This window comes from Papio anubis, chromosome 19, assembly GCF_008728515.1.
Source record: "Papio anubis isolate 15944 chromosome 19, Panubis1.0, whole genome shotgun sequence".
In the NCBI taxonomy this organism is placed as follows: domain Eukaryota; kingdom Metazoa; phylum Chordata; class Mammalia; order Primates; family Cercopithecidae; genus Papio; species Papio anubis.
The window spans coordinates 71,343,745-71,369,192 of NC_044994.1; the positions used below are offsets into that span (position 1 = coordinate 71,343,745).

The window sequence follows — 25,448 nt, forward strand, 5'->3', positions numbered from 1 at the left end:
AAGCTGCGTCTTGGAGATTCCTCTGTCAGGGAAGCGGTCGTGGCTGTCGGGGTCCACTGGGCACCCGCAGAGCCCAAAACCCCACAGAGCGGAGGTGGGTGGTGAGCCTGCCAGGTGCATCTTTGTATAAATCTATTTCTAAGTTTTCAAATTACTATGAAGCTTCCAGTGTCACAAAATATGTAGTCTTGTTAAGGAACATTTTAGGTGTTCGTATTTTTTAAAATTATGTGTTTGATTCCATTCAAGCAGCCTCCTGGGCTTTTCTCTTTAAAGCAGTCTTTTCTGTCCATTGTTTTTATTTTGTTTGTTTTGAGTCAGAGTCTTGCCCTGTTGCCCAGGCTGAAGCCTATGCGATCTTGGCTCACCGCCATCTCAACCTCCCCCAGCTCAGGCAGTCCTCCCCGCTCAGCCTCCTGTGTGGCTGGGATCCTCCCCGCTCAGCCTCCTGTGTGGCTGGGACCACAGATGTGCACCACATGCTGCTCATGTTTTTATTTTTTGTTTGTTTTGTAGAGATGGGGTCTCACCATGTTGCCCACGCTGGTCTTGAACTCCTGAGCTCAAGTGATCCGTCCCCCTTGGCCTCCCAAAGTTTTGGGATTACAGGCGTGAGCCACTGCGACTGGCCTTGGTTTTTGCTGCTGCTGCTGCTGCTGCTGCTGTTTTTAGATGGAGTCTCGCTCTGTCGCCCAGGCTGGAGTGCAGTGGCGCGATCTCGGCTCACTGCAACCTCTGCCTCTTCGGTTCAAGTAATTCTCCTGCCTCAGCCTCCAAGCAGCTGGGACTACAGGCACCCGCCACCATGCCTGGCTAATTTTTGTATTTTTAGCAGAGATGGGGTTTCACCATGTTGGCCAGGATGGTCTCAATTTCTGACCTCGTGATCCCACCACCTCAACCTCCCAAAGTGCTGGGGTTACAGGCGTGAGCCACCGTGTCCCGCCCTTGTTTTGTTTGTAGGTCACTTTGGGTTCACAGTGTGTCCTGAGGTGTGGGGGCCTTCTGGGGGCTCGGGAGGCAATTTCCTTGAACTCGCAGATGCCCCTGCTCTGAGCCTGCATCGCACGGAACCTGCCCTTCCCAAGAAGCTGCCTGCGTGTCCCATGTCTCTGTGGCTTGTACTTAAAACGGACATAGAATGACGGTCAGCAGCTCTAGGCGATAATTGAGTCCTGGCAGAGGGGCTGGTTCTGAAGATGGGGGAGTCACAGGCCCTGTGTGGAGGGTGACCTCAGGGGCCCCAGCCCACAATGCAGTCGGCGGGCCCTGGGTCTCTGCCCACATAGCGGTGAGGACAGTCGTTGGGCCCTGGGCTGGCTGTGCCGACACGGTGGTGAGGACGGTCGGCGGGCCCTGGGTCTCTGCCCACATAGCGGTGAGGACGGTCATTGGGCCCTGGGCTGGCTCTGCCCACGCAGGGTGTTGTACCTGATCTGTTGAGCAGTGCTGGTCCAGGGAGGGTCCCACCGCATCCTCCGCCTGCCTTGGCCCCTGCAGCAGGCAGTGCTGAGGAGACAGACTGAGTGGAAGAGGAGGCTGGTCCAGGGCTGCAGCGGCCACAGAGCCTTGGGCCTCCCAGAAACGGACTCTGATGGCAGAAGCGCCGGCCTCTTGCATGGGGTGGAAGGTGGTGCCTGCGTGGATGGTGCTGCGTGGGGGCAGGCCACTCCCTAGATGCGAGAACCCCTTGGGTGCACGGTGTGGCCCCCAGGAATGCTGAGACAGTCCACCTGGGCCTCCTACAGAACACAGTTGGGAAGACCCTCAGGCCGAGGTCACAGGCAGGACCTCACCTTAGCCTTTCACACCAAACATTCATCTCCTGAAAGGACAGGGGCCGTGGAGCCCCCAGCTGAGCCATGGGCTCTGAGGACAGACCCGGCACCTGTCACCCGCCGCGTCATGCGGCGTGTGTCCTCTGTGCACAGTAACCAGCAGGCTCCCAAAGCCGTCACTGTCGCACCCCGCCCTGCTGCGTTTTCTCTCACTGCCCTCCATGGATGCCCGGTTCCTCCTCCTGGCCCTCAGGCCCTTCTGTTCATTTTGCAGCAATCATGGAATCTGGGGGCTGGTGGTCTTTCACACACCACGTCTTCCAAACCCACCATTTTATGAAGGGCCCAGTTAGTCACCTGTCCAACAGCAGCCGCACAGCTGGTTCATAGCAAGGAGAGGTTTGAGCTTCCTTGTTCTTAGACCACAGCTTGTACCTCTTAGATTTTAAAAAAGATTTTCAATGAGTTCTAAAACCTGTCTTACTGGAGGGTTAAGTAACTGATAGAAGCCTGTCACGAAGGAAGAGAAGTGTGTTAAGGTTGTGCTTGGAAAATGTTTCCATCTTAGAGAACTGGCCGGGCCATGGCCACGGGTCATGATGAGTAAGCATCGCGTCGACACGGGCTTGTCCATCTCCGTGTAGAATGTGCGCTCACTGAGGAAGTGTCCACCCAAGATGGTGATGGCTGAGTGCGGCACGTGTGGCCCGGGTGAGGTCCGTGTGGCGCTAAACGCCTCCTCTGCTCTGTTCCCTTCCAGCCCAACCCTGCCCGCCCTGGACTGGCAGCTGCCATCCCACTCGGGCCCGTACGAGCTTCGGATTGAGGTGCAGCCCAAGTCCCACCACCGAGCCCACTACGAGACGGAGGGCAGCCGGGGGGCCGTGAAGGCGTCGGCTGGAGGACACCCCATCGTGCAGGTAGGCACCGAGGCCAGACTCGCACGCCACTTGCTGTTTTGGTCCAAAAGTAACTTTAGAGCCACAGCTAACTGTGCTGAAACCGCAGACTCGCCCAGCCAGGCCAGCCGAATGCTATGTCGTGGTTAGTCCTGGGCGGCTGCTCACCGCCCCTGAGCTGGAATGGGAGCGTGGCACAGCACCTCCTGCTTCCACACGTGCAGACCCTCCCTCTTTGTTTTCAGATTTGCCCAAAGCAGCTCTCGTGTCCACGGATGCTGCCTGTGGTGTGGATGTTTCAGGGGGTTGATTCTCCCCTCTCTAAAGCCTCTGAACTGCTGGGGTTCTCACCAGCAGCACCAGCCTCGCCTGGTGGGGGGCCCTCAGAAATGCAAGTTCTGTGGCCCACCAGCCCTGCGGAATCCCACACTCTGGGCTTGGGTGCTGGGGGCACCAGGGCTCAAGGTGCTTCCCGAGGAGAGGAGGAGTGGCTTTCAGAGTGGGCCTGGGGCTGGCAGCCGTGTCCCTGCCGGGGTAGGCCTGTCTCCCTGGGCTCTGTGTGGCTTCCTCACCTTGCTCTCACCTTGGGGGAAAGCCACATAGAGTTAGGCTGTCCAGGGAGGTGTGTAGTGACCGCGCCGGGGATGGGCAGCGTCTGCACACAGAGCCATGCCCCCCTCTGCACCCCAGGTGTTGATGTGGGTCCCGGGTAGCCATGGGTGTTGGCATTTTCTTCGGTCTCACCTGTTACCTCATCAGCCCCAGGCCCTGGGTCCACTGCTTTGGCAGCCACAGAGCAGCAAGGGTGTCCGGCCCCAGGGCTCCAGGCCATGCAGCAACACAGAGGACGTTTTCCCAGCACACACCAACAGCAGAAAACCGGGTGCCCCAGCCCCGTTACTTAGGAAATGATGCAAGCCGGAAGGGGTGCTCAGCAGGGTGCCCCGTGTTTTTATTTTTTTCCATTTAGATAAATAGTGGAGGGAAGGCGGCCACAGGGACAAATGGCTGTTTGCCAGCGCAACAGCCGGCAGCAGGGCATTAGCAGGCAGGGTGCTGGGCGAGGCGTTTCCACCAGCACTTGCAGATGCTGTTAACGTGATGTTTGTGGCCTGTGTGCTTGATGCCAATTAGTACCTACCTTGTCGGTGCTTGAAGCAAGGAAATGCGGGAGACACCTGAGTGCACAGCGGCCAGTTTGACATTTAAAGTCTCCACCCTCCCAGGTGGGAAAGGTCAGACAGCGCTGCGCCATGCTTCGTCCCTGCAGGCCTGTACCTCCCCGTCCCTGCCTCGGTTTTCACTGACCGAAAGCCTGTTATTGCTCAGTGGAAAGGATATTAGAAGGGACAGGAAATGAGGCAGTGAAAGAAAGAGTGGAAATAAGGCAATAGAGAAATGATGGCCTCGTCCACCCCATTTGCTGTGAATTGTATCGGTGAGGGTCACCGGCCATCGCCCTTTTCACCATGTCCAGATGAGGGGCAGTTGTAGGAATCGGGGCTGTTATTTGGAGGGTAAAGTGGGACCAACAGTGTGGAGAGAGCTCTGAGGTTTTTGTCTGTCTGTTTTGTTTTTTTGTTTTTGTTTTTTTTTTGAGACGGAGTCTCGCTCTCACCCAGGCTGGAGTGCAGTGGTGCGATCTCAGCTCACTGCGGCCTCTGCCTCCCGGGTTCAAGCGATTCTCCTGCTTCAGCCTCCCGAGTAGCCGGGACTACAGGCAGCCCTGGGTTTTAATGGATGTATTTTCACCTACCTGTGAGTAGCGCCGGTGCCTGGTGCCACCTGTCTCCGTGGACACGGCTCAGTGCTGGGCACTCCTCCCTGCATCTTCTGGAATCTTGTGGAATCCCATCTCTCTTCTACTGTCTGGGTGTCTTGGGCTTAGGGTGCTGAAATCTATCAATACAGATGCGACTGAGAGGGTCGAGGTGTTCTGGAGGACTCAGGAAACTTGAAACAGTAATTTAAAATATCTTTAAAATGTACCCTCAAAAATTATTCCAAATCAAGTGGCCCATGTGTGAGCAGCAGCAGAATGGGAGAGGCTGGCCTTGTGTTTCCACAGGAGACCTTTCCGTTGAAACGCAGGAGAAAACAGTCCCCTGCATGGAAAACGTCAGGCGCTATCAGCATATCTCATTGTGAGAAATTAGTAATTTAAAGAGTTTTCTGATGTATCTGTGGCATTTATGTCTATGCAAGTGTGAGGTAAAAGCAGCTAAAAAGAGGGAGTTTTGGGGGTTTGTTTTCTCTTTCAGTTGGTGGACCACAAATTGGATAAAAATAGAATTTGTGCATAATTATAAAACAAATGAGAATAGAAAGCTCTCAGTTGCCGTGGAAGCTCCTCGGAACCGCAGACGTGCACTCACTGCCGTTGGGTTATTTTAGCACATCCTTCGACACAGCCCCTTTCCCGCTGTTCAGAAACGAGGCTCATTGCACTGGCCTGGGGGCGCGGGGGCGAGGCCGTGGGTGGTGGGCACTGCAGGTGGCTGGTCAGAGCCACTGGGAACCACTGACACAGGAGTTTCCTGTATTTGAGAAATGCTGTTCTCTTCATTGTGAATCGTCTGTCCACTACAGCTCAAAAAGCTTGTCCATAAAATCAAAGCCCGCTGTCTCCTGCAGTGCAGCTGAGCCCTGGAGGGTAGCGGGGGGCCTGGGGAGGTGGCTGTCAGCTCTCGCGGTCAGGAGAGCACTGTGCGCCCGCACCCGGCGTCCGCGTCCTCCCACACCCTGTGTCGCCGTCCTCCCGCACCCTGTGTCGCCGTCCTCCCGCACCCTGTGTCCCCGTCCTCCCGCACCCTGTGTCCCCGTCCTCCCACGCACGGCCTTCTCATCCTTCCGCATTTGGCCTCCCCGTCCTGCGCCCTGCATCCTCGCCCTCCCGCACCCTACGTCCTCGTCCTCCCCATCCTCCCGTGCCCAGCGTCCCCATTCTCTCGCGCCCGGCCCCCTACTCCTCCCGCACCCTGCGTCCCCGTCCTCCCGCACCTGGCCTCCCCGTCCTGCGCCCTGCGTCCCCGTCCTCCCGTGCCCAGCCTCTCCGCCCTCCCACGCCCTATGTCCTCGTCCTCCCTATCTTCCTGCGCCCTACGTCACCGTCCTCCCGCACCCGGCCTCCCGTGCCCAGCGTCCCCATTCTCCCGCGCCTGGCCCCCTACTCCTACCGCGCCCGGCCTCCCCGTCCCCCCCGTCCCCCACTTCTCCCCGTTCCCATGTGTTTCGCAGCTGGGAAGCAAAGTGCATGAGTGGAACACAGCACCTTCTCTCCAGGAGGCATTCGGAGCATGGACCCCAGGTTAGGAAAGGGTGTTTGCTCCTCCGGGCAGGCGCTCGCTCTTACCTGTGGGCGCTGAGGGGCGCGAGGGACGGCCGGCATCCGGGGCTCCTCCTGTTTCGGGCCTTTCCTTCAGAGGGAAGGAGGCCAGCCCCCTCCAGTGAGCACTGAGCGTGCCGCCTGCCGTCTCTGTGGGGATGGCATCGTTCCCACGCCGGGGAGAGACCACCCCAGGCCAGCCCCTACTCTTGTGGCCACATTGCCATGATCACGCCATCCGCACCCTGAGGCCACCCCTGTTATGGCTGCCATGGCGCTAAAAACGCCAGCATCAAAGGAACAGGGTGTGGTTTAGCCTGGAAGAGTGGGGCCCTGGAGCCATCCGCGAGGGGGTCTGGGTGGTTCAGGACGGCCGGCAGCCGTGGCGGATGTGGTCCCTGCAGGGTCTGGTGGGCCCTCGGCCGTGGTGATGGCTGCGCCCCCTCTGCAGGGTGCGGTTTGCGGGTAAGGACCGTTCTGCCCCCGTGTGTGTGAGGGGGATGGTGGAGACGGGTCCGGATGGTGGGGAGGGGTCCAGATGGTGGGGAGGGGTCGGGATGGTGGGGACGGGTCCGGATGGTGGGGAGGGGTCCGGATGGTGGGGACCGGTCCGGATGGTGGGGAGGGGTCCGGCATGGGCCTCAGTGCTCCTGGGAAACCAAGGATGAAGAGGCCCGTTTGGGGCTCACCTGGCCCTGGTAGAACACGTGACCTGGACAGAGCCTCTCAGAGGGAGTGACCAGCAGCCCGGCCAGCCTCGGCTCCTGCCCACACAGTCCCCTTGTCACTGGCCCCTCCTGCCCCCGGTCCAGCACCTTGGCCGCCAGTTCTCGGTGGGCCGGTCTGAATCTGCCGATGCTGGGACCTCGCCAGGCCGCTGGCTCCAGGGGAGGCTGAGGGGACGTCCTCCTGCTCTGCTTCTCACCAGCATTTCCAGCGAGGCCTAAAAATGACACGTAGCGGGTGTTTCCCTCCAGCCTCGGCTTTCCCCCAAATCCCAGCTCACACTGAGTGTCCTGATGGTGGCACCTCGGGCAGCTGCCACCCTCTGCCGTCCACCCTCCGCCCTGACAGCAGGCTCTGCCTGAGGCTGAGGATCTCTCTGTACACAGTCTCCTCACCCCAGAGGGCCTGTTCCGCTCTCAGCGAGGCTGGAACCGGGAGTTCACGAGTGCTGTGGGGGGCTGCTGGCTTTTCTTCTTGTCTCACCTCCTCATCCCCACACAGCCTGTGCCCTCAGTCCTGGTCACCTCGGTACGTGGGCAGCCGGCATCAGGCTGGTTCTTAGAGATTTTCCACCAGGATGGTCTGGGGTGAGACAGGCAGTGTTCCTCCCCTTCTCTGGCCAGGGAGGGCAGAGAAGCACCTGGGTATAGCCGTTGAGGCCTTTTCACGTGACCCATTGCCTTTCCGGGTGTGAAGGTGAGGCTGGTCCTCCGCCTGCTTGTTGCCCATCGAGGGGGACCGTGGTCCCTGAGGAGACGTGGAGTCCGGCTCCCCTCTCCGTCCGAGGAGGACCTGAGCTGCGTGAGCAGCACCCGCCCTGGTCACTCTGCCTTGCTTTCCTCCTCTCTGTTTCTGGTCGCGCCTCCTTCCTTCCCTCCTGCCCTCTTCACCGTGGCCTGCAGGCCCCTCGCCCGATGTGTTCCTCACACGAGTCACCCCGTCCTCGGCCTGCGTCCTCCACTGCTCATCGCAGCTACCCTCTCCTGGAGGCAGCCGGGAAGGGCCCAGGTCCCTGAGAAGATGTCTTTGCAGCACGTCCCTGGCCCTCGGCTGCCACCTCCCTGGCACCCACCACTCTGCGGGGGCACGTGGACCTCTGTGGGATGTAGCCTGACCTCTGACCCAGGGGTCAAATAACTCAGGTCTGTTTACCAAGTCACCAAAATAACCTGCCTGATAGCATCTCACCCATCACACAGGAGGCCGGGCTTGTGTGAATAATTAATAGGTCACTGGAATGTGAAACGAGAAGCCTCGGCCCATTCTGAAACAGCATTTTAGGTTTGCAGCTTGTAATATTGTCAGTCAGGAGAGGGGCTGACTGAGTCCGCAAAGAGGTGAGGGCAGGTAGTCTGGGATCCTGCCTCAGCCGTGCAGTGAGAGGGGCTGGCGGGTCAGGTGAGGACCCAGGGTCGGGAGGCCAGACTGGCCCCAGGGAGGGCTCCTGGCCGTACCCCAAGCTCAGGACGCAGGGTGGAGTGGGCCCGCTGGTGCCCACGGCGGCCTCGGTGGGCCTCTCCTCCCGTCGTCTGGCTTGTGGGTCAACTTTGCCCCCATAGATCCGGAACAGATATTTTTTCTGTCACATAAGAAACTTGACAGCTGCAGACCAAGGAGTGGAGCCCCCCGCAAGGCAGCTCCTTTCTGCTTGTAAAATGGGCATTGGGCCGGTGGTCCTGACTAATTGTCACTTTGCGTGGTGCCTTCCCCAGCTGGCAGGGGCTGGGGAAGTGTTCAGTACCGTGAGGAGCAGGTTCCTGGGAGCCCGTGAATACCGTGGACAGATGACCACACACACACTATTCCACGCAGGGCCTCATCCACGCTTTCTTAAGTGGTCTGCCGCACACAGGAGCTCCTGGTTCTCCACGTCCCCTGCCAGGCAGGGCTGTTATATGGGAAAGCCCGGGAGGGTGGTTGCTGGGACACACTGTTACCTGATCAGAGCTCCGAGGCCCCACCAGGAGCTGTGCTATTGCAGAGCCTCCAACAGCAGCCGCTCTGGCCCTGCCCAGGGAGTCCCGCAGAGGCCCACGCATAGGGAGGACACCATGGGGTGGAAACTAAAGTGCAGGTCTGACCACAAAACCGCACGCCACAGCACTGCTGCTGCCAAACGCCGGAGGCCTGCAGGAGGCACGGATTAATTTTTTATGGGTCTGCCTTGAAACCTAGACAACAGCCCTCTCCTCTTTCAGCAAAATTTCAGGGCAAATGACCGTCCCTTCCCTGGACTGCCAAGCACATAAACGCACAGGGAATTTCCTAGTTCCACATACGCCGTTGCTCCCGCAGCGCACGCGGCCAGGAGAGCAGACGTGGTTGCTGTCGGGCTGTGTGTGTGTGTTCCCAGGAGCAAGAACTCTCAGAAGCGCAGTGCTGAAGCCCGAGCCACCCTGAGATACGGTGTCAGCTTTTATGATGAACGAGGATTCACCATTTATTTCTTCCCTAAAGCAAAGCCCACGGGCTGTGTCTCGAGCGATGGGGACAGACGCGTGGTGCTGCTGGGAGGGTGTTCACGGGGCAGATTCGCTATGTCAGGAGAGCAACGTGGAATGAGGTCGGCCCAGCCATTCACTGCTTAAAACAGTCATGACAATATTTGAGAAAATGGGTGGAATTTTGTGGAGATTTACTGGCACGGGGAAGGCATGTGGCCTCTGGCAGGTCTGTGACACTGACTTCTAACTACCGTTCCACAGCTGCGCCACCTGGAAAAAGTGGCAAAAATGTGGCCTGGGTCTCCTGACAGGCCTGGCCGCTGGAGTAGGGGGTGTGCAGCTGAGACAGGAAATACGAGGCGCATGAGCGTCCCTAAGCCCAGACCATCAGCCTCCTCAATCTTCTATTAGTAATTTCAGAGCTTTGGCTTCTTGGTGCTTTGGGGAAATTTAAGGTGACACGTGGGCTGGGGCACAGCTGCTACTAGTGACCACTCCTAGTAGCACAGAAGGGCCTCCCAGTGGCCTTTCCTAGGTAGAGAGGGGTCTGCCCACTCACTGGGACACACTGTATCCCAGCCTCAGAAAACCCACGTTTGGTGCAGGTGGGTCAGGAGGGGTGGACACATCACCTGGAGACCACATGAGAAGCGGCCACCTGTGGCAACCATCGCCCGGTGGGGAGACGGCACCCTAGCGGCTCTCGTGTGGGGCCTGGTCCTTCCTCGCTGCCTGAGCAATGGGCCCTGCTTCCCCGTAGACACCATGGTGCCCCTGGGCCACACCCAGCAGGTGTCCAGTGACTGCAGGTGATGTTGGCCACAGAAGGTCCCTGCTCGTTTCTCCAAGGACCTGGGGCTGTGACCCAGCTGGGTTCTCCCGGGAAAGAGCAGCTGCTGGCTGCGCTGCCCAGTGCTGAGGGTGGCAGCCATTTCTGCAGCCTCCCAGGTTTGTGCCCTGCTGTGTCTGACTGGCTCTGGCGTCCAAGGTTTCTGCGTCAGTGTCGGTTCTAAGAGGAACGAGACGTGGTTTCAGAGACACTCCTGAGGAGCTGCTGGGTGGGACGGCTGCTTGCTTTCTTTGTGATGTTGGTGGCTGTTCCTTGCCCGGGCCCTGCCCAGGCCAGATGTGGGAGTGGCGGCTGGGAGTGTCCATGGATGTGTGCCCATCTGGGCCTGGCTCCTATCCGTGGACCTGCCTCAAGCCATACCCCCCTCCTTCAGGGAGGACACTGGGCATTGTCTGTGGACAGAGGTGCTTTGCTGGGGACAGCACAGACGGCCCCTGGGCCCTGCAGAGCTGAGACACACCATCGTCCGCACTTGGAGCACATAGATTGGCCGGGTCTCACCCTGTGAGGCTCCCCGAGGCCATGTTCTAGGGAAATAGGTTTCACCCGGAGATTGGGGAGCGCAGGGCTGTGGCACTGTGGGGTACGGGCCCCGGAGGAGGGGCAGGGGTGCTGCTGGATGGTGGCTCTTCCACCCCGGGATTCCTCGGGCCCTTCATCCCTGTGTGTCTGGACTGAGTGTCAGTGTAGCTCTTGGGCTCTGGAGGTGCACATGGCTGCTGCGCGGGCGGCGCTCCTGGGGCTCTCTCCCCCATGGTTTCGGTTTTGGTGTGTTTGAGCCACTGACCAGCAGGCTTGGGGGCCATTCTGGAGCTGGGAGGGCTTGTCGGGGAGGCAGGATGAACAGGGGCTGCTTGCCCGTCCTCAGGCCACCCTGCCAGCTCCTTGACATGTCTCCCTGAGATCAGCCAGGGCACCCCGGCTGTGGGTGGGCTGTGCCCAGAGCCCATCAGGCCCTGCTGGGGTAGAGTCGGAGGAGGCTCTGAGCGGAAACCACCTCGCTTCTGACAAAGGACAAGCTCTCCTGCCGCTTGGTGTCGGGCGACGCGACTCTCAGTGGCACGGATGTTTCTAGAAGGTTGCCGTTTCTCCCTTCGTGGCCGGGGGCCGTGGATTCTATGTGCTCCTGGCCTGGGGTCGCGGGGTCGCGGCATTTCCCACTTGCCTGTTTGAGGAGTTCCATTCTAGGTGATTCTTCCTCCATAGAAGGTCGAGGCTTCTCAGCGTGGATTGATTAGATTTAATTAAATCTAAATGTGGTATTTTGGGGCATTATCTTCTTCAGCCGAAGTGAACGTGGCTGTCTCTTGTCCGGGCGCTTCCAGGTGCGTTGGTGCCCTGCACCCTCCACCTCGGTGCCCTGGCCCTGCGGCCCTGTCGGCACTCTGGTGAGTCTGGGGTTCGCTCTGGTGAGTCTGGGGTTCGTGCCGAGCGCCATTGCTGCCAGGTCAAGGCGGGAAGCGCACTGGTGGGGCCGGGTGGTCCCTGCAAGGCACAGGTGGGGAGTGCGGCGGGCCAAGGCGGCGGGGCAGGGCACCAGCTCTCCACAGCAAGCACGGCCTCTGGGGCTGCTGTCCCAGAGAGACGTGGAGACCCGTGTGCACATGTGGAGACTGGCGCGTCCAAGGGACCCGCAGGCGTGGCCGGGCGGCCTTACTCCTCCCCACCTCGTCCACCCTCGCCACGGCGTCGGTCCTGCTTAGCAACCTCGCCTGCCTTTGTGCAGGTGACAGCGCACCTGCCATTCACGGGCACCACGTCTCCCAGAAGAGGGGCTCCTGCCGTGTCCATTCCGGGGGTGCCGCTCAACATCCTTCCAGCACCTTCTCTGGGCTTCTGGTTTGAATGATCTTTCTCCAAAGTCAGTGGAAGGGGCTAGAAAAGTAGGGACCTGGGAAGAAAGCCCAAGGCACCTTGGAGAGCCGGGTCCGGGAAACAGGCCCTTGCAGCTCAGCACTGCGTCTCTGGAGTGGGGATATGATGTTGGTTCACAGACGTGCGGTGGCAGCCGTGGGTGGTGGTTGCAGCAGCGTGCGGTTGTTGGTGCTCATGCTGGGCCCCTCCTGGGGAGCTTCTGCTCCGGTGGTCCGGGCCTTGCCGTAGCCTGCAGGTCATCTGGTTGGCGTCAGGTGGAGGTTTGGGGCCCCAGCCCGGAGCTCAGCTCTGAGCATCAAGAAACCCGAGTTTTCTCCCCACTCCCACCCAGACAGCAACAGCTGTGTTTGGAAGGGGACACACCAGAGCTTCCCGTGTAGCGAGTGGGGCGCACTCTGCTAGAGCCTGGCAGTCCTGCAGCTCCGCCTGCCCCTTTTTAAAAACCGAAAACCCCAAGAGACTTTTTATGTTGAAACAGCCCTTCCCGGTCAAGACCAAGCCTGTGGCTGAGTGCACTTTTTCAATCACGGCTGGAAGGTCCCTATGCAGGGCTGTGAGTCCCTTTAGATTTGATTTACAGCCACAAATTCAGTTTTACCTATGGCTCTGAACACGATCTATAAATCACTAGGAAAGCAACAGTGTTCACGGGAAGGATTCCCAGCATTAAGGTGACACTCTGTGGTGTGAACTCAGTATTGTTGGCTTGTGCACCCGCGCACATGGGCACACACCTGCACGCACACAGTCATGCACACGCTTGCTTTGGGCCCATGCACACACAGCCCTGAGAGCTGGGAAGACAAATCGGTCACTCAGAGATTCTGCAGATAGATTCTTTTACCAGGCATGGTAGTGAGGGCAGCGCCCACTACTCACCCGGGGCCTCTCGTGCAGGAAACTGCACGGAGGCGTCGTCGCATCGTCGTATTCCCCTGTCACGGGAAGGGGCGTGGAGCTGTCCCTCAGGGATGGGGAGGGAGGAGCTAGTTTCCCAGCCGGTGCCTGTGCGTTCACCAATGTGAGAATCCACTCAGCGAACTTGCTATGTAGCCTCTGTTGTTCAGGCCTCAGCGTGCAGCAAGCCTGTGGGGTCAGGACTGCCCGGCCTCTGCCTCGGTTCCTGCCGAGCACGTGACACTTCCCTTGAATCCTCCTGCCGATGGTACCTGCGGGAGGGAAGGTACGATCGATCCTGGTCCTGTCCCCCCAGCCTTGGGCAGGTGTCCCGGCACTACCAGGCACAAGGCCCCTTCCCCAGGCTGCCCACAGACCTCAGCCCCGAGGTGTTGGTCTGCCCACCCTCGCTGGGAAGGGCTGTGCCACATGGCGAAAGCTGCTGTGGGTCCTGGTACCTGGCGCCCCATGCCAGGGCTCATGATGCCAACGGCACCAGGTTTGTGGTACCTGGGGGTCGGGATGGCCTGGCCCTGCTCCTGCAAGGCCGAGATCTGTTCCCAGGAGGGTTGAGGGAGGGTTGGCTGTGGGGTTCCTGGAGGCCTCTCTCGTGCACTCTGGGTCTGTCAGGAGGCTGGCAACTGTGGCCAGACAGATAGAAATAAAACCTAAAATGAGAAAAAAACTTTTTTCTAGAACTTCCCAGAGAGCAGTGAGCTGGTGCCAGTGGGTCAGAGGCTTGTCACGTGTGGGGGGTGTGTGTGTGCGCGCGCGTGCACGCTCTGTGCGGTGTGTGCACATTTCCCAGTGTGGCTGTGCGTGTGTGTGTGGACACATGCCCACGTGTGTTCAGAGAACACCACGCTTTGCCCCGACTCCTGGCTCAGGCCTGAGTCTCCAGCCATGGTGTCCGCGTTCCTCCCCTGGTCCTTCTCTGCTCTGCACACTGGGAACCAGGACGAGAGGCATGCAGGGCCAGGCTGTGTGCTTTCCCCACCCACCCTGAGCCCACACTGCTCTGGAGGGAGACCCCGGCTTCCCCCGCCCACCCCAAGCCAACACCGCTCTGGAGGGAGACCCCAGGCCCCTCAGTCCCTTTCCTGCATCTGAAAGGGCCAGGGCAGGGCGTCCGGCAGGTGAAGCTCCCCTTAAAGCCAGGTCTGGGCCGGTTTACAGAGAAGCACTGCTCATGGACCACCCGGTAGATCACACCGGCGCTGCACACACAGGCACCCCCGTGGCCATACATGCCTGCACACGCACATTTCTGGTTCACACGCCCACACTCACGCGGCTTCTGCACACCACACAGCCAGCAGGTGAGGAAGTAGATGCAGCGTGGCTGTCTCTTAGCGGCTTCACCTGGAATGTCACTGTGGACCCCAGAGCCCGAAGTCCTGGCAAGCACAGAAATCACACCAGCAGCCGTGCAGCCCCCCTCTCCTGCTTTTGGCAGGTGAGGCCTGGCTGAGAAAAGTGGGGAAGGAGAGGGAGGATGTGGGGGCCGCGTCCTGCTTCTCCACCGACCTCGGGTTTAGCGTGCTCCCTTTGACTACTGGCTCCATTTTTGATGTCTTTTACTTTTTGTTTGTATTTTTCCTGGTATCTTGAGTAAAGTCTCCCTGAAGCATCAAATTGGGTTTTTTTACAAGTACCCTGTGCTGTTGCCTCATCTGCTTTGGTGTGCCGTGGGTCACGCGGGCCTGTGCCGTGGGTCAGGCGGGCCCGTGCCGTGGCCGTGGGTCAGATGGCCTTTGTGCCGTGGCCATAGGTCAGACGGGCGTGCTGTGGGTCAGGCGGGCCTCGTTCCCGCAGGAACACCTGGCTCTGCAGCAGTGGCCGCCATGTCATCCTGGCCAGGCCCCTGCACCGAGGGTGGAGCCACGGGGTCTGATGCCTTCCTTCTCGTGCTTTGGTGGAGAATGTGGCTGGACGTCCTCCCATGAGGAACGTGTTCTCCAGCCTGGTTCGCTGGCCCCTGGCCCCAGGCCCAGCCCCGCAAGGCGCCCCGTGGGCTTCACCTGGATGTGTCACCTCTGGCTGCTGTTGTGGGTGATGAGGATGCCAGGGCTGCAAACAGGACCCTAGGCGCTGTCCACACAGCATGGCAATCTCTTAAATTAACACAGCGTGGGGGGAATCGGGGTTGAAACCGGTTTGTGAGCCAGATTTTCTGTCCCTGTGGGGACTTCCTTGGGGCAATTTGAAAAATGCAGGTTTTACTTGTAGGCCCTAAATGCATAATTTCCCTTTGGCTGACGGCTGCTCCTGTGCCCTGCCCGGAGAGGAGCCTGACTCCAGGTCGCCTTGGCTCCATTTCTGTGCAGCAGCTCAGACTATGGGGCGGAGGGTGAGACATTCCTAGTCGTGAGCTGCCTCTGTCCACCCCACACCTCCCTCCCCTGCGTGCGCACAGCTGAGTTCCGCATTGAATACGTTTGGCCTCAATCATCCTCTACCCGTCATGTCACCTTGTAAGTGCTGAGGCCAGCACAGGAGCTAAAAACAAACATTTTAATGTGTAGGAAACTCAGAAACTCTTCCACCTCAGCAGTAGAATAATACATTTTGTTTAGTTAAGGTTCAGGCAAAGGGAGGTCATTGTTGTGACAGGTAATTTTATAAATAGGATTCTGACAGGTTCTGTACTGTGCCAGAGGCAGAAAGCCCGTGCAGTGGGGCCCGTGACGTATTTAAATTACTTTTCTTAAAATGAACTTCATGTTTTAAATAATAGATGTTTACCTCCCAGGTCACACCTTAAATATTCCCATTTTCACTGAAATGGCATGTTTTTTAAAGGATACAGTCATACGCCCAATTCACAGCATTCCACACACCATCAGAGAACTGCCACAGGGATCCTGGGGGAATTTTAAATTGTAGTTTAAGACCACGTGACCCTGGCCAGGCCCTCGGAGCTGCCCAGGCGCCCCTCCCCCACCCCCAGAGGTGGTTTTGGTCAGAGACTCATTTACATTTTTTCTATGTAAATTAAATTTTTAGGTATTAAATCTCGGAAAATGGAATACTGTGTGGCAGAATCTGCCTCAATCTCTGCTTCTCTTCTTACATTTCCCATCATAAAGGCGTTTGAATCCTACAGAGAGTTAAGGTATCTCAGGAAGTTCATTAATTTGGCAAAAGGCTGGAGTCTGTCTTCCGAGGAACTAAGGGCTGGACAGGCAGGTCCCAGCGTCCCCCGTCCTGACTGTGGAGACACTTGTGTATTCATGCGGGAAGAGGGGGCTGCAGTGGAAAGGGAAAGGCTTGTTCTGCGGAGTTACGTGGTCTTAGCTGTAATCACTTTGGAATGGGGTGCTGGTGGCTTTGGGTGCAGAGACTCCTGTGGGCATCTGACACATCGGGGCTGTGTCCTCGTCCCTGTCTGTGGCTTCCCCACCGTGTTCCCACGTGACGCCTTCATTCAGCCTCTGGCTTTTGTACTTCAGACCCCAAACGCCCCTTCGATGTCTCAGCCGGGGCCTGGGTCCCAGCTCGGCCTCACGTGGCGTCCCAGGCCCTGCCCATCAGTCTGGGCCTCACGGTCAGGCCCTCGGTGACAGCAGCCATCGCTTCACTGTGGCCTCCTCCCTGGGGGGCTCTGAGTTCAGCTGCCAGTGAGATTGGTTTGTTCTTTACTGTGGTGACCGCACGGAGGCTGAGGCTGAGGCTGAGCTGGAGCCACGGAGCAGGGGCCGCCTCTTTGCCTGCCCGGGCCCCTGCAGGCCCATCTCCCCTCTGCCCACTGACATCTGAGAATCCTCCGTCCCCTGCAGTCTGAGGGGCAGCCCCCGGCTCGGGCTCCCCAACCTTCTCCCCCGCCTTGCTGGCCCTGAGTGGGCGGCAGGCATCTGCGTGGTGGGGGCAGATATCGCATTTTCCTGTGGCTGGAACGTGCCTGCAGGAGCCCGGGCTTGGAGCCTTCACATGGTGGTAGTGCTGCAGTTGCCATGGGTGGTCAAAGATTTTAAAGTTAGTTTAGTGAGAAAATCGACTCCAAACGTGATCAGAGGGGTTGACGCGTTCCAGGATGAGTGGTTCCCGGGGCTGGGTGTTGCCACGGGCCTTGCACAGATTTTGCTGATTAATCTCAGGGCTCTGAGGCTGGTGCCCATCAGGCCCCACTTGGGGGATGCAGAAGGGAAGGCGCTCTGAACGAGGAGCCCTGTGGGAGGCCCCACTGTGCAAAGGGTTTGACTCCTGCGGCCTCCCTCTAGGCCTGTGTGCTTGCTTTGAGAATCAGATGTTCGTGTTCCAAACCAAATCGGCCTCTTTCAAATAGAATCACACTATAGTGATTGTAAATGGGAGCGTTAAAGATAAAAACAAACATTTCTAAAAATGACTCACTGCCGAAGGCGGAAGCACGCCTTCGTGGTACGGAGAAGGAGGGTGAGAGGCAGCAGCACTGCACCTTGCATTTACCTCTCAGACACCGATGAGCAACTCATCCCTCAGAACAGCTGGTCCTGAACACGTGTGTGCCCTGCCGAAAGGCGCAGACCTTCCCAGAGGCGGAGAAAAATTCGCCACCTTACATAACGTCCTGGCAGAAGCACCAGGGCTGCTCCATTTGGCCAGAGTCTTATCCCAATGATGTGTTTTGAGTTCATTGGGTTTGGCTTTCTCGGCGCTGGCCGAGAAGCCATGAGCGGCTCTGCAGGGTGGTGCGGCCGATAGACACCTCCATGCACGGTTGCCGTGGGCAGTGTCTGCCGCTAGCGTCTGCCTCTGCTCAGCTGCCAGAGGTGTTACACTCACCCCCTGCTCCTGCCGGGAGGAGAGGCAGGAGCCATCAGGAAGGGTTCTGGGGCCCGAGGCTCAAGAAAGTCAGTGGTGTGTGCACACAGTGTGGCATCCTGGTCAGGAGTGGGAGCTGCACGCTGCCCAGTTCCAGGTTAATGGAACACAGGAAGATGGGGTCGGCCCAGGGGCCTCATCTGAATTTACTGGTGAAGCGAGCCTTGCCCGTGGCTCAGCGAGGGCTCAGCTTTCCTGCACAGCTTCACTCATGGCCTCGGGCAAAGTGGCACACACAGTGAGCATGTGTGGATGCATACGTGTGCACATCCGTGCCCACACGTGTGAGAGTGCAAGTATGTGTGCAGGTGTGTGCATACGTGTGTGTGTGTTTGAAAGTGGCCACAGGTGTGTTCAAAGCTTAACCCTCAGTGCCCAGGTCCATTAGGGATAACAGCATTTTTGCTTTTTGAGACGGAGTTCGCTTCACGCCCAGGCTGAGTGCAGGCTGATCTCAGCTCACTGCAAGCCCTGGCCTCCCGGCTTGGCCTACTTATTCTCCTGCCTCAGCCTCCCGAGTAGCTGGGACTACAGGCTTGCCACCTGCCCGGGTTAGGGTTTTTGTATTTTTAGTAGAGACGGGGTTTCACCGGGTTAGCCAGGATGGTCCTGACTATTGACCTCGCGGATCCACCCGCCTCTGCCTCCCAGTGCTGGGATTACAGGCTTGAGCCACCTACTGCCTAACAAAGCATTTTCTAATCTGCTTTACAAAGACACTGCATGATAAGGCAGAAAATACAGTGGTAGGATTAGGGGACGAGGCCTCAAACCCACAGCAGGTTTTCAGACCAGACTCCCAGGGTCCCACTCTGGGTGCTGAGTGGGTGCTTCCTCTTCTCTCGCCAGCTCCATGGCTGCTCGGACAGTGAAAGTCAGCTGATGCTGCAGTTTTGATCGACTGGCATGATCTACCGTCAAGCTGCTACCGCCTCAAGACGCCTTTCTAACAGGGTGCACGATCACGGGAAGGATCAGAACCACTACCAGCCACGAGGCCATCCTCTCCAACACCAAAGTCCTGGAGATCCCGCTCCTGCCCGAGAACAGCATGCCAGCCGCAAAAAGGCTGACCTTGAACCTGGACTCCTGGCGGGCGGTGGGCGGGGCGTGCCTTCCTGCCCAGGGTCTGGGGCTGCCCCCTGCACTTCCAAGCTCCGTGGCTAGGACACTCTTGGTTTAACAGCCAGTAAGTAAACCTCCCTCTTGCTTTTGACAATGGATTTGCTTCTCTCTAGGGTTTCAGCTCTGTGTATGTTGCCACTTTTGGGACATCAGATACGCAGCTATAAATACCTCCCTCCGCAATTAGCTCCTAAACAGGACCCCTGTTTCTTTCTGAATACAGCAGTTTTGTAATGAGAAGGATGGTTAAAACGTGAGCATCAAAAATTAAAGCAGTCAGCATATCCGGATCACGTTGAACTTTAGGAGGTTCGGACAACACGGATAGGCCTGCGCTGACGTTCTGAGTCTAATTTGGCACTGTAATTTGTTTAAAAGTGAATTTTAGTGTTTATAGACAAAAACATGTACTTCCAACAAGGCCTACTGCCTTAATCCCAGCTTCAAAGCTGGGCACGCTGGCCCTGACCTGTGAAGGCAGCCAGGAAAGAGGACTGCTGGTTCCTGAGAGATTCCCATGGTACCATGGTGGGAACAGATGACAAACACGTCTATGGGTGAATGAGCGCAGGTTGAGCTGGGATGGCTGGAACGTGCAGACCAGCAGGATAGAGTCAACAAGGGCAGGGACACGCCCATTTGAGGGTGACCCGCAGGCCGGGAGCCCGTGTGATGGCAAAGCTGTAGGGGGGTGCCCCATCCAGGTGGAGCCCCGGGGGTGGGTGCAGAGGTCCTGGGGCTGCAGGAGTGGGGAGGAGCCCCACACGGGGAGGGACAGCATGTAGGAGATGGCGGCAGGGGCCACGTCAGGCATTTTAATAAGTGACTCAAAGCCTCTAAGTCAAAAACAAAGGGAACGCTTTCTCTCCACGTTGGCTTTTCAAGTGTTGGGGGAATGTGTGCACCTGGGAGCTCATTCTGAATCCCTGGGTTTGCCTGGAGAGCTATAATCCAAGTTTCCCTGTGACAGGGCAGCCAGGTGGTTTTCTAACAAACTTGTGTTCCTTCCAGCCGCTGCAGTCAGTTCCGGTTGCTGGCGTTGTGTTCACTCCCCACCATGATGTGGGGCAGCAAGCCTGGCCGGGAGACGCCCACAGCCAGGACCGCACGCCAGCCTGGTGCTCGGGTGCCCACCAAGGCGGTCAGGTGTCTCTGCTTGTTCATTCTCTTGACCTTAAAAATAGGCCGTGGCGGTGCTTGCCCTGGGTGGGTGGGCTCACGCATGACCTGCTGGGTGCCACACGTGTGCCCTGGGCTGCCCACCCAGGACAGGCCCTCACCGCCCCTCTCCCCCTGATGCAGCCCAGCGCTCGGCCCAGGAGCTGCCTCTGGTGGAGAAGCAGAGCACGGATAGCTACCCGGTCATGGGCGGAAAGAAGATGGTCCTGTCCGGCCACAACTTCCTGCAGGACTCCAAGGTCATTTTCGTGGAGAAAGCGCCAGGTATGCTCTTCACCAGGGGTCATCTGCGGCCTGGGCTTCAGCGCTGGTGGGAACCGCTCCCGGTCGGTGGAGCAGGACCCATCTGTGCATGGTCACCGGGACAGGGCTTACGGGGTGTGGCACAGAGCAGAGGCTCTGCGTGGCCCGTGGCTGCATCTGGCTGTGAGTTCTTGTGTGAGCTGACAGCTGTGCTGCTGAAGGGAGGAGGTAGATGCTGATTGCCGGGGCTGCCACACACACATCGCCGCTGACACTGAGGGAGCCCGCGGGCTGGGGACGTGCGGAGGAGGGCGAAGGCGTTTGCTGGCTTTGCTGGGGTCCTCCGTCTGCAGGAAGTGGACGCTTTGGGGGTCAGTTAGCAGCAGGGCAGGAGGGAACTCCCCTCTGGGGCCTTCCCCTCCTGCCAGCATTCCTGGGGTCGGAGGCAGGGGTGGTGTGGGTGCCCCAGATGGCGGGGGCTGGGGCGGTCTTTAATGCTACAGCCATGGTGTGTGTGAGGCCCTTGTGCCCCGAGGGCCCGGGTCACCCCTGCCTCTAGGTGTTGTGCTGGCCCAGCCTGGAAGCTCTGGGGCTGACCTCGGAACAGCTGCGGGGGCATCTTCTGAATGATGTTCCTTCTGGGGCCGTCACGCCTGTGGTTCTGTGCTGCCCACAGGAGACGCTGTCCTGCAGGGATAGGGCTCACAAAGTGGCTCCCGGCCCAGCTTAGTTCTCTGCAGATGCTGGGCCCCAGCACTCTCATCCCAGAGCAGGGCCTGGCTGGCTCCGAGAAGAGCCTGTGAACAGTGTGGGCTGCACTGACGGGAGACTGGCGTTGCAGGGAGAGTGAGCACCAGTGTGGCTGGGTGCAGGGACCCTAGCCCAGCCCTCGAGGGGGTTCAGGCAGAGTTGGCCTGGCTCTCCACAAAGCCTGCCATGAGCTCTCTGGTTTTGGGGCTTCCTGGTGCCTTGCTGGGCCTCTGCCCAGGGTGGGCCAGGTGAGGGGCACACCCCTACAAGACCTGTTTTGTGATTTTTTTTTTCTTTTTAACATTTACCAATTGGAATTTTTTTGCACTTACTCTGATCCCTGGAAACCGCGGAGGCATTCAGCCTTGATAATGGGGTCTTGATTTGTACAGTTTGCCGGAAACTTAAGTGCTTCAATCAAAATAGGCTTTAGAGGTCATTCACGTCTAACGTGGCTTTCTGTAGAATCAGGGCATAATTGGAAAACACGTTTTAAATTATAGAGAAAACCAACTAAGGCAGTGACCAGGAAGGCATTTGCATCCCCCGTGCCTTCTCAGGAGGAGGCTAATTTTGAAATAATTTGCCCTTCAGAGCTTTCAGTGTGTGTCCATGCGTTGGCAGAGAAACACTTTGCCCCCAGTGTAGGGAGGCGCTTGGGCCAAGACTGGCCAGAACCATGGCTCCCAGGTTCTGCTTCTCAAAGCCCAGGCCTAAGCAGCCTCCTTGTGGTTTCTTCTGTGCAGAGAGGCCTGGGCACCTTGGCAGAGCCCCCCGCCCCCTGAACGCAGTCAGCAGAGGTGCCCCAGCTCCTGCCCTAGCCGAGTTATTGCACTAGCCGAATCGGTGCCACAGTGCCATGGGGAAGGGCAGCCACTGGCCTCCGAGGGCCAGAAGCCAAGGGGATGCGGGACCAGCCCTGGTCTCATGCGGCCACCCCCACGGGCAGCCCCTCCTGCCTTTGTCATCGCTGTGAGCTGTGCGGTCAGCAGGCCAGAGGTGCTGCCTGTTCTGCCCTTAAGCTCGGCTGCCGCGGCCACACTTCTAGGCAATGCCAGTTTGTCTGCCCATGTCCTTCTCTTGTCCCATGAGGTCAGGGCGGGTCTCTGACCCTCTCCCAGCATCAGCCGGTGTCTGGTATACAGCAGGCGAACCATAAATGAATAGGTGCTGCGCTCAAGAGCACGTGAAGCTGTGAATACTGCAGGGATGAAGCCAGACCACGTTTGTGATTTTATTCTTTATAGTTAAATAAGATAATTTGCATATTCATACACACACAAGCATATCACATGTTTTCAAAAGCGGAGAACAAACATCCACATAATTTTCTTTCTCTACTTTGGGCTTCTCAGGCGGGAGCCGTCACTTACGACACGAGCTAACGTGCGGTGAGAGGTTGGAGCCGCAAAAGGCCCCACATCCTCATCCTGGCGACGAGTTCCTAGTTGTTTTTGGAGAAACCACTAAACTGAATATAAATTAAAAACACAGTTGCCCTCTCGTCTTCTGATGGGATCGTCTGGTCTTTTTAAAGTTCTGTTTTCGACTGCTCTCGCGGATGGAACCAGGGCCGGACGTGAGCTCGGGAGGTTCATGTCGAGGATCCGTCAGTCGGGCAGATGAAGTGGCTTCTCCAGGAAGGGCCGCTGTGTCTGTCGGCTGTCCTCGTTCTGAGGGTGCGGACGGTTGTAGCTGTTGCGAATGTTGGACACAGGCCGGGGTCGGCTCCGCCCTGTCCTTCTCTGGAGTACATAGGAAGCTCTTTGTCCAGGCTAAGCTCAGCCTCTGTGTCTCGGCCAGGCCCCCTTCAGCTGCCGTGGGTTCACAGCACCTCTGAACTTTGAGAAGTGTTGGATGGAGCGGCTGCTCGGCCCTGGAAGGCTGGGAGAAGCTGGTGTTGGGCCCTCCTGAGGAAGGGAATCCCTGCAGCAGGGCTGCGCTGTGGGGAACTCATGGCACGCGCTGGCTCGGCCATAGCTATGCTGGGTCTCCTCCGATGCTCCAGCTCCAGCAGGCGGGAGTGCGGTGGGTGTTCGGGTCTCAACCTGTACTCCCACGGAGCTTCCTCCCAGGTCTCAGGCTGCGCCGGGGCAGAATCAGCCTTTCTCTGGGGACTTAGTTTGCGCCTTGAACGATGGCTGACTTTAGCTCCAGCAATTGCCCGTCCGTGTTGCTCGGCCGGAAAGTCACTTCAGTTCTCGCATTACGAGCATTTTGCTGTTCAGCGGAACGATACCTCTTCCTTCTCGACGGTGACCTTTCCCTTTCGACTCCAGGAAATTTCTTCCTCGACCTGGTGATCTTTCCGGCCTTTCAGATTCTTCTCGACTCCAGATTCTCGAAGGTAGACTCCTTCCTTTCTCGAAGGTGACTTTTCCTTTTCTTCCTCTTCTTCCGACCTCGTGACTCTTCCTTTTTCTCGACTCCAGATTCTTTTGATTGATTTTTATTGATTGATGTTTGATTGATTTCGATTGATTTTGATTTCTGATGCGCCGGATTGACGCAGCGCCGGATTGATTTTGCCGATTGATTTTGATTGATTCTGCACGATGATTTGATTGATTTTTGCCGATCCGCACCCCCTCCTCCCTCCCCTCTCCCACCCACACCCCTGCCTCCCTCTCCCACCCCGCACCCTCCCCCTCCCTCCCCCTCCCTGCTAAAGATCAACACTTCTCTTCTCCGGGACGCAGAGGTAAGGCACTCTGCGTGCTGAACGCCGGGCCGGAGGGGACACGAATGAAACATAAATGAAATCACCGGGAAAACGCTTCAAGTGAAACGTGAGTTCAGGCTGTGTCTGGAGCTTGGCTGAGATGAGACAGAAGGCGCAAGTTTCTGAGATTTGGATGCGTCAAACATGAGCCGCCCTTAATGTCGGCTTAACAACCTCCTTTCTGGAGTCACACGCCTGTTCTCTGGGTGCTCGCCAAAACATCAGTGAAGCCTGTTTTGGTGTCACAACCGGGTGCAGAAGCCACGCTACAACGCCAGGGGTTAAAACACCCGCTCTGTTTGCTGGCGACGCAAGAGCGGGCGGGCCTGCACGCTGGGCCGTGCGGGCTATGCCCGCGGGTCGCTTCCGTGGCCGTGACCGGCAGGTCAGGCTGGGGCCTGACCGCCGCACTTCCAGGCACCGGGCCCCTCCACATGGCCTCCCGGGTCCCCTCTGCGGAGGCAGCCTGGGGCCCCTGGGAAGCAGAGACAGGTTGTGCCAGAGCTCCGAGGCCCAGGCCTGAACCCAGTGCTATGCCAGCCACCACACCGGGGGCCCTGCCCAGGTTCACAGGGAGACACACAGAAATGTGGGAGTCCGGGGGGCCTGCGTGGTAGGAGCGAGTAGCCAGAGTCCCACAGCTGCCCAGGCCCCTCCCAGAGGCCCCAGCCCAGCACATCTAGAGCCCTCCCCTGAGAAACCCCAGACAGCCAGGTTCGCCCCAAACCCCCAAACCCAACATGGTGGGACCCCAGCTCGCCCCCACCTCACGGCCGCCCCATTCTCTGGCCCTGGACGTTACCACATGGAGAAGACAGGCCTGTGGGCAGGCGCTGGCCATACTGCAGGAGACACAGGCCGGGTTTCCAGATTTCTCCATACAGCGGCAGGCGGAGGTTCTGCCTCCCACCTCACTGGGAGGGTCAGGACTCCAAATGTGGGCCAAATGTATGTTGTTATTTTTTAAATAAAGGGACCAAAGGTCCGGGCCTTTCCGAGGCTGCCCTGCCTTGGGACCATGACCAGCATGGTTCCCGGGTCTTCCACAAGCTCTGACAGGCACCTGGCCATTGTTTTCAGAGGCTCCACCCAGCAGCCACCAAGCTCAGCTGGCAGCTGGCAGGACACTTGCAAGGACACAGAGCTGTCACAGAACCACCGTGGCCTTGGCAGCTGCTGGTCCTACGCCAGGACACACACGTTCACCACGGCGAGTGGGGGGTGCACGTCCCCAGGCAGAGGCCATGTCATCCAGGTGCAGGAAGCGCCAGGCAAGGACCCTCCTGTCTGCCCAGGGAGCCGGGTCAGGGGAGTCCCCAGGCCTGAAGCCACTCCCTCCGGGCTCACCCTCAGGTCCCTTCAAGGCCAGGGGGTGGTTCACCTACCCCGGGGTGTCGCGGAAGCCTTGAGGCCCCTGCAGGCCCCGATTTCCCCAGAGGGGCATCAGTGTCCGCTGGCCACCCTGCCTGCCCCCCCCCCCTTCAGCCACCCCTGCTCCTCGGTTTCCTGGGGTCTGGTTCTTTCTTGCAGGCGGGGAGGAGGTGAGGGCCAGGGCCCCCATACGGCAGACCTAGTGGCACTACCCCTTTAGGCCTTGCTGTCCCTCCTCTGTCCGTCGTGGAAGGTCTTGGCCTGGGGCAGAGGAGCAGGCCGAGGTGGGAGGTGGAGTCCAGGCAGGTCTGTGGCCTGTCTGTTTTAGTTGTGCGGGGTGTAGGCTGAGGGAGATGGACCCGGGGGATGGCCGCCTCCATGGCATCTATCTCCATGGCATGTCCTCTGACGGGGCTGGATGAGCAAGGAGTCCCCAGCTCCAGCGTCTGCGGCGTGGGCAG

At 58.5% G+C, this 25,448-nt stretch overlaps 1 protein-coding gene across 1 annotated transcript in view; it reads left to right on the forward strand.

Annotated features, from left to right (window-relative positions):
* Nucleotides 1–25,448, forward strand: part of NFATC1 (nuclear factor of activated T cells 1) — a 117,082-nt gene that overhangs the window by 27,262 nt on the left and 64,372 nt on the right. Inside the window, exons 3-14 of the mRNA XM_031658650.1 lie at nucleotides 2,539–2,826; nucleotides 7,115–7,315; nucleotides 7,631–7,833; nucleotides 11,348–11,410; nucleotides 12,795–12,918; nucleotides 13,971–14,250; nucleotides 16,347–16,414; nucleotides 16,574–16,904; nucleotides 18,447–18,471; nucleotides 18,551–18,696; nucleotides 19,734–19,863; nucleotides 19,950–20,165. Coding sequence (XP_031514510.1) covers nucleotides 2,539–2,826; nucleotides 7,115–7,315; nucleotides 7,631–7,833; nucleotides 11,348–11,410; nucleotides 12,795–12,918; nucleotides 13,971–14,250; nucleotides 16,347–16,414; nucleotides 16,574–16,904; nucleotides 18,447–18,471; nucleotides 18,551–18,696; nucleotides 19,734–19,863; nucleotides 19,950–20,165 — 2,075 coding nt within the window. The remainder of the gene's footprint in view (nucleotides 1–2,538; nucleotides 2,827–7,114; nucleotides 7,316–7,630; nucleotides 7,834–11,347; nucleotides 11,411–12,794; nucleotides 12,919–13,970; nucleotides 14,251–16,346; nucleotides 16,415–16,573; nucleotides 16,905–18,446; nucleotides 18,472–18,550; nucleotides 18,697–19,733; nucleotides 19,864–19,949; nucleotides 20,166–25,448) is intronic.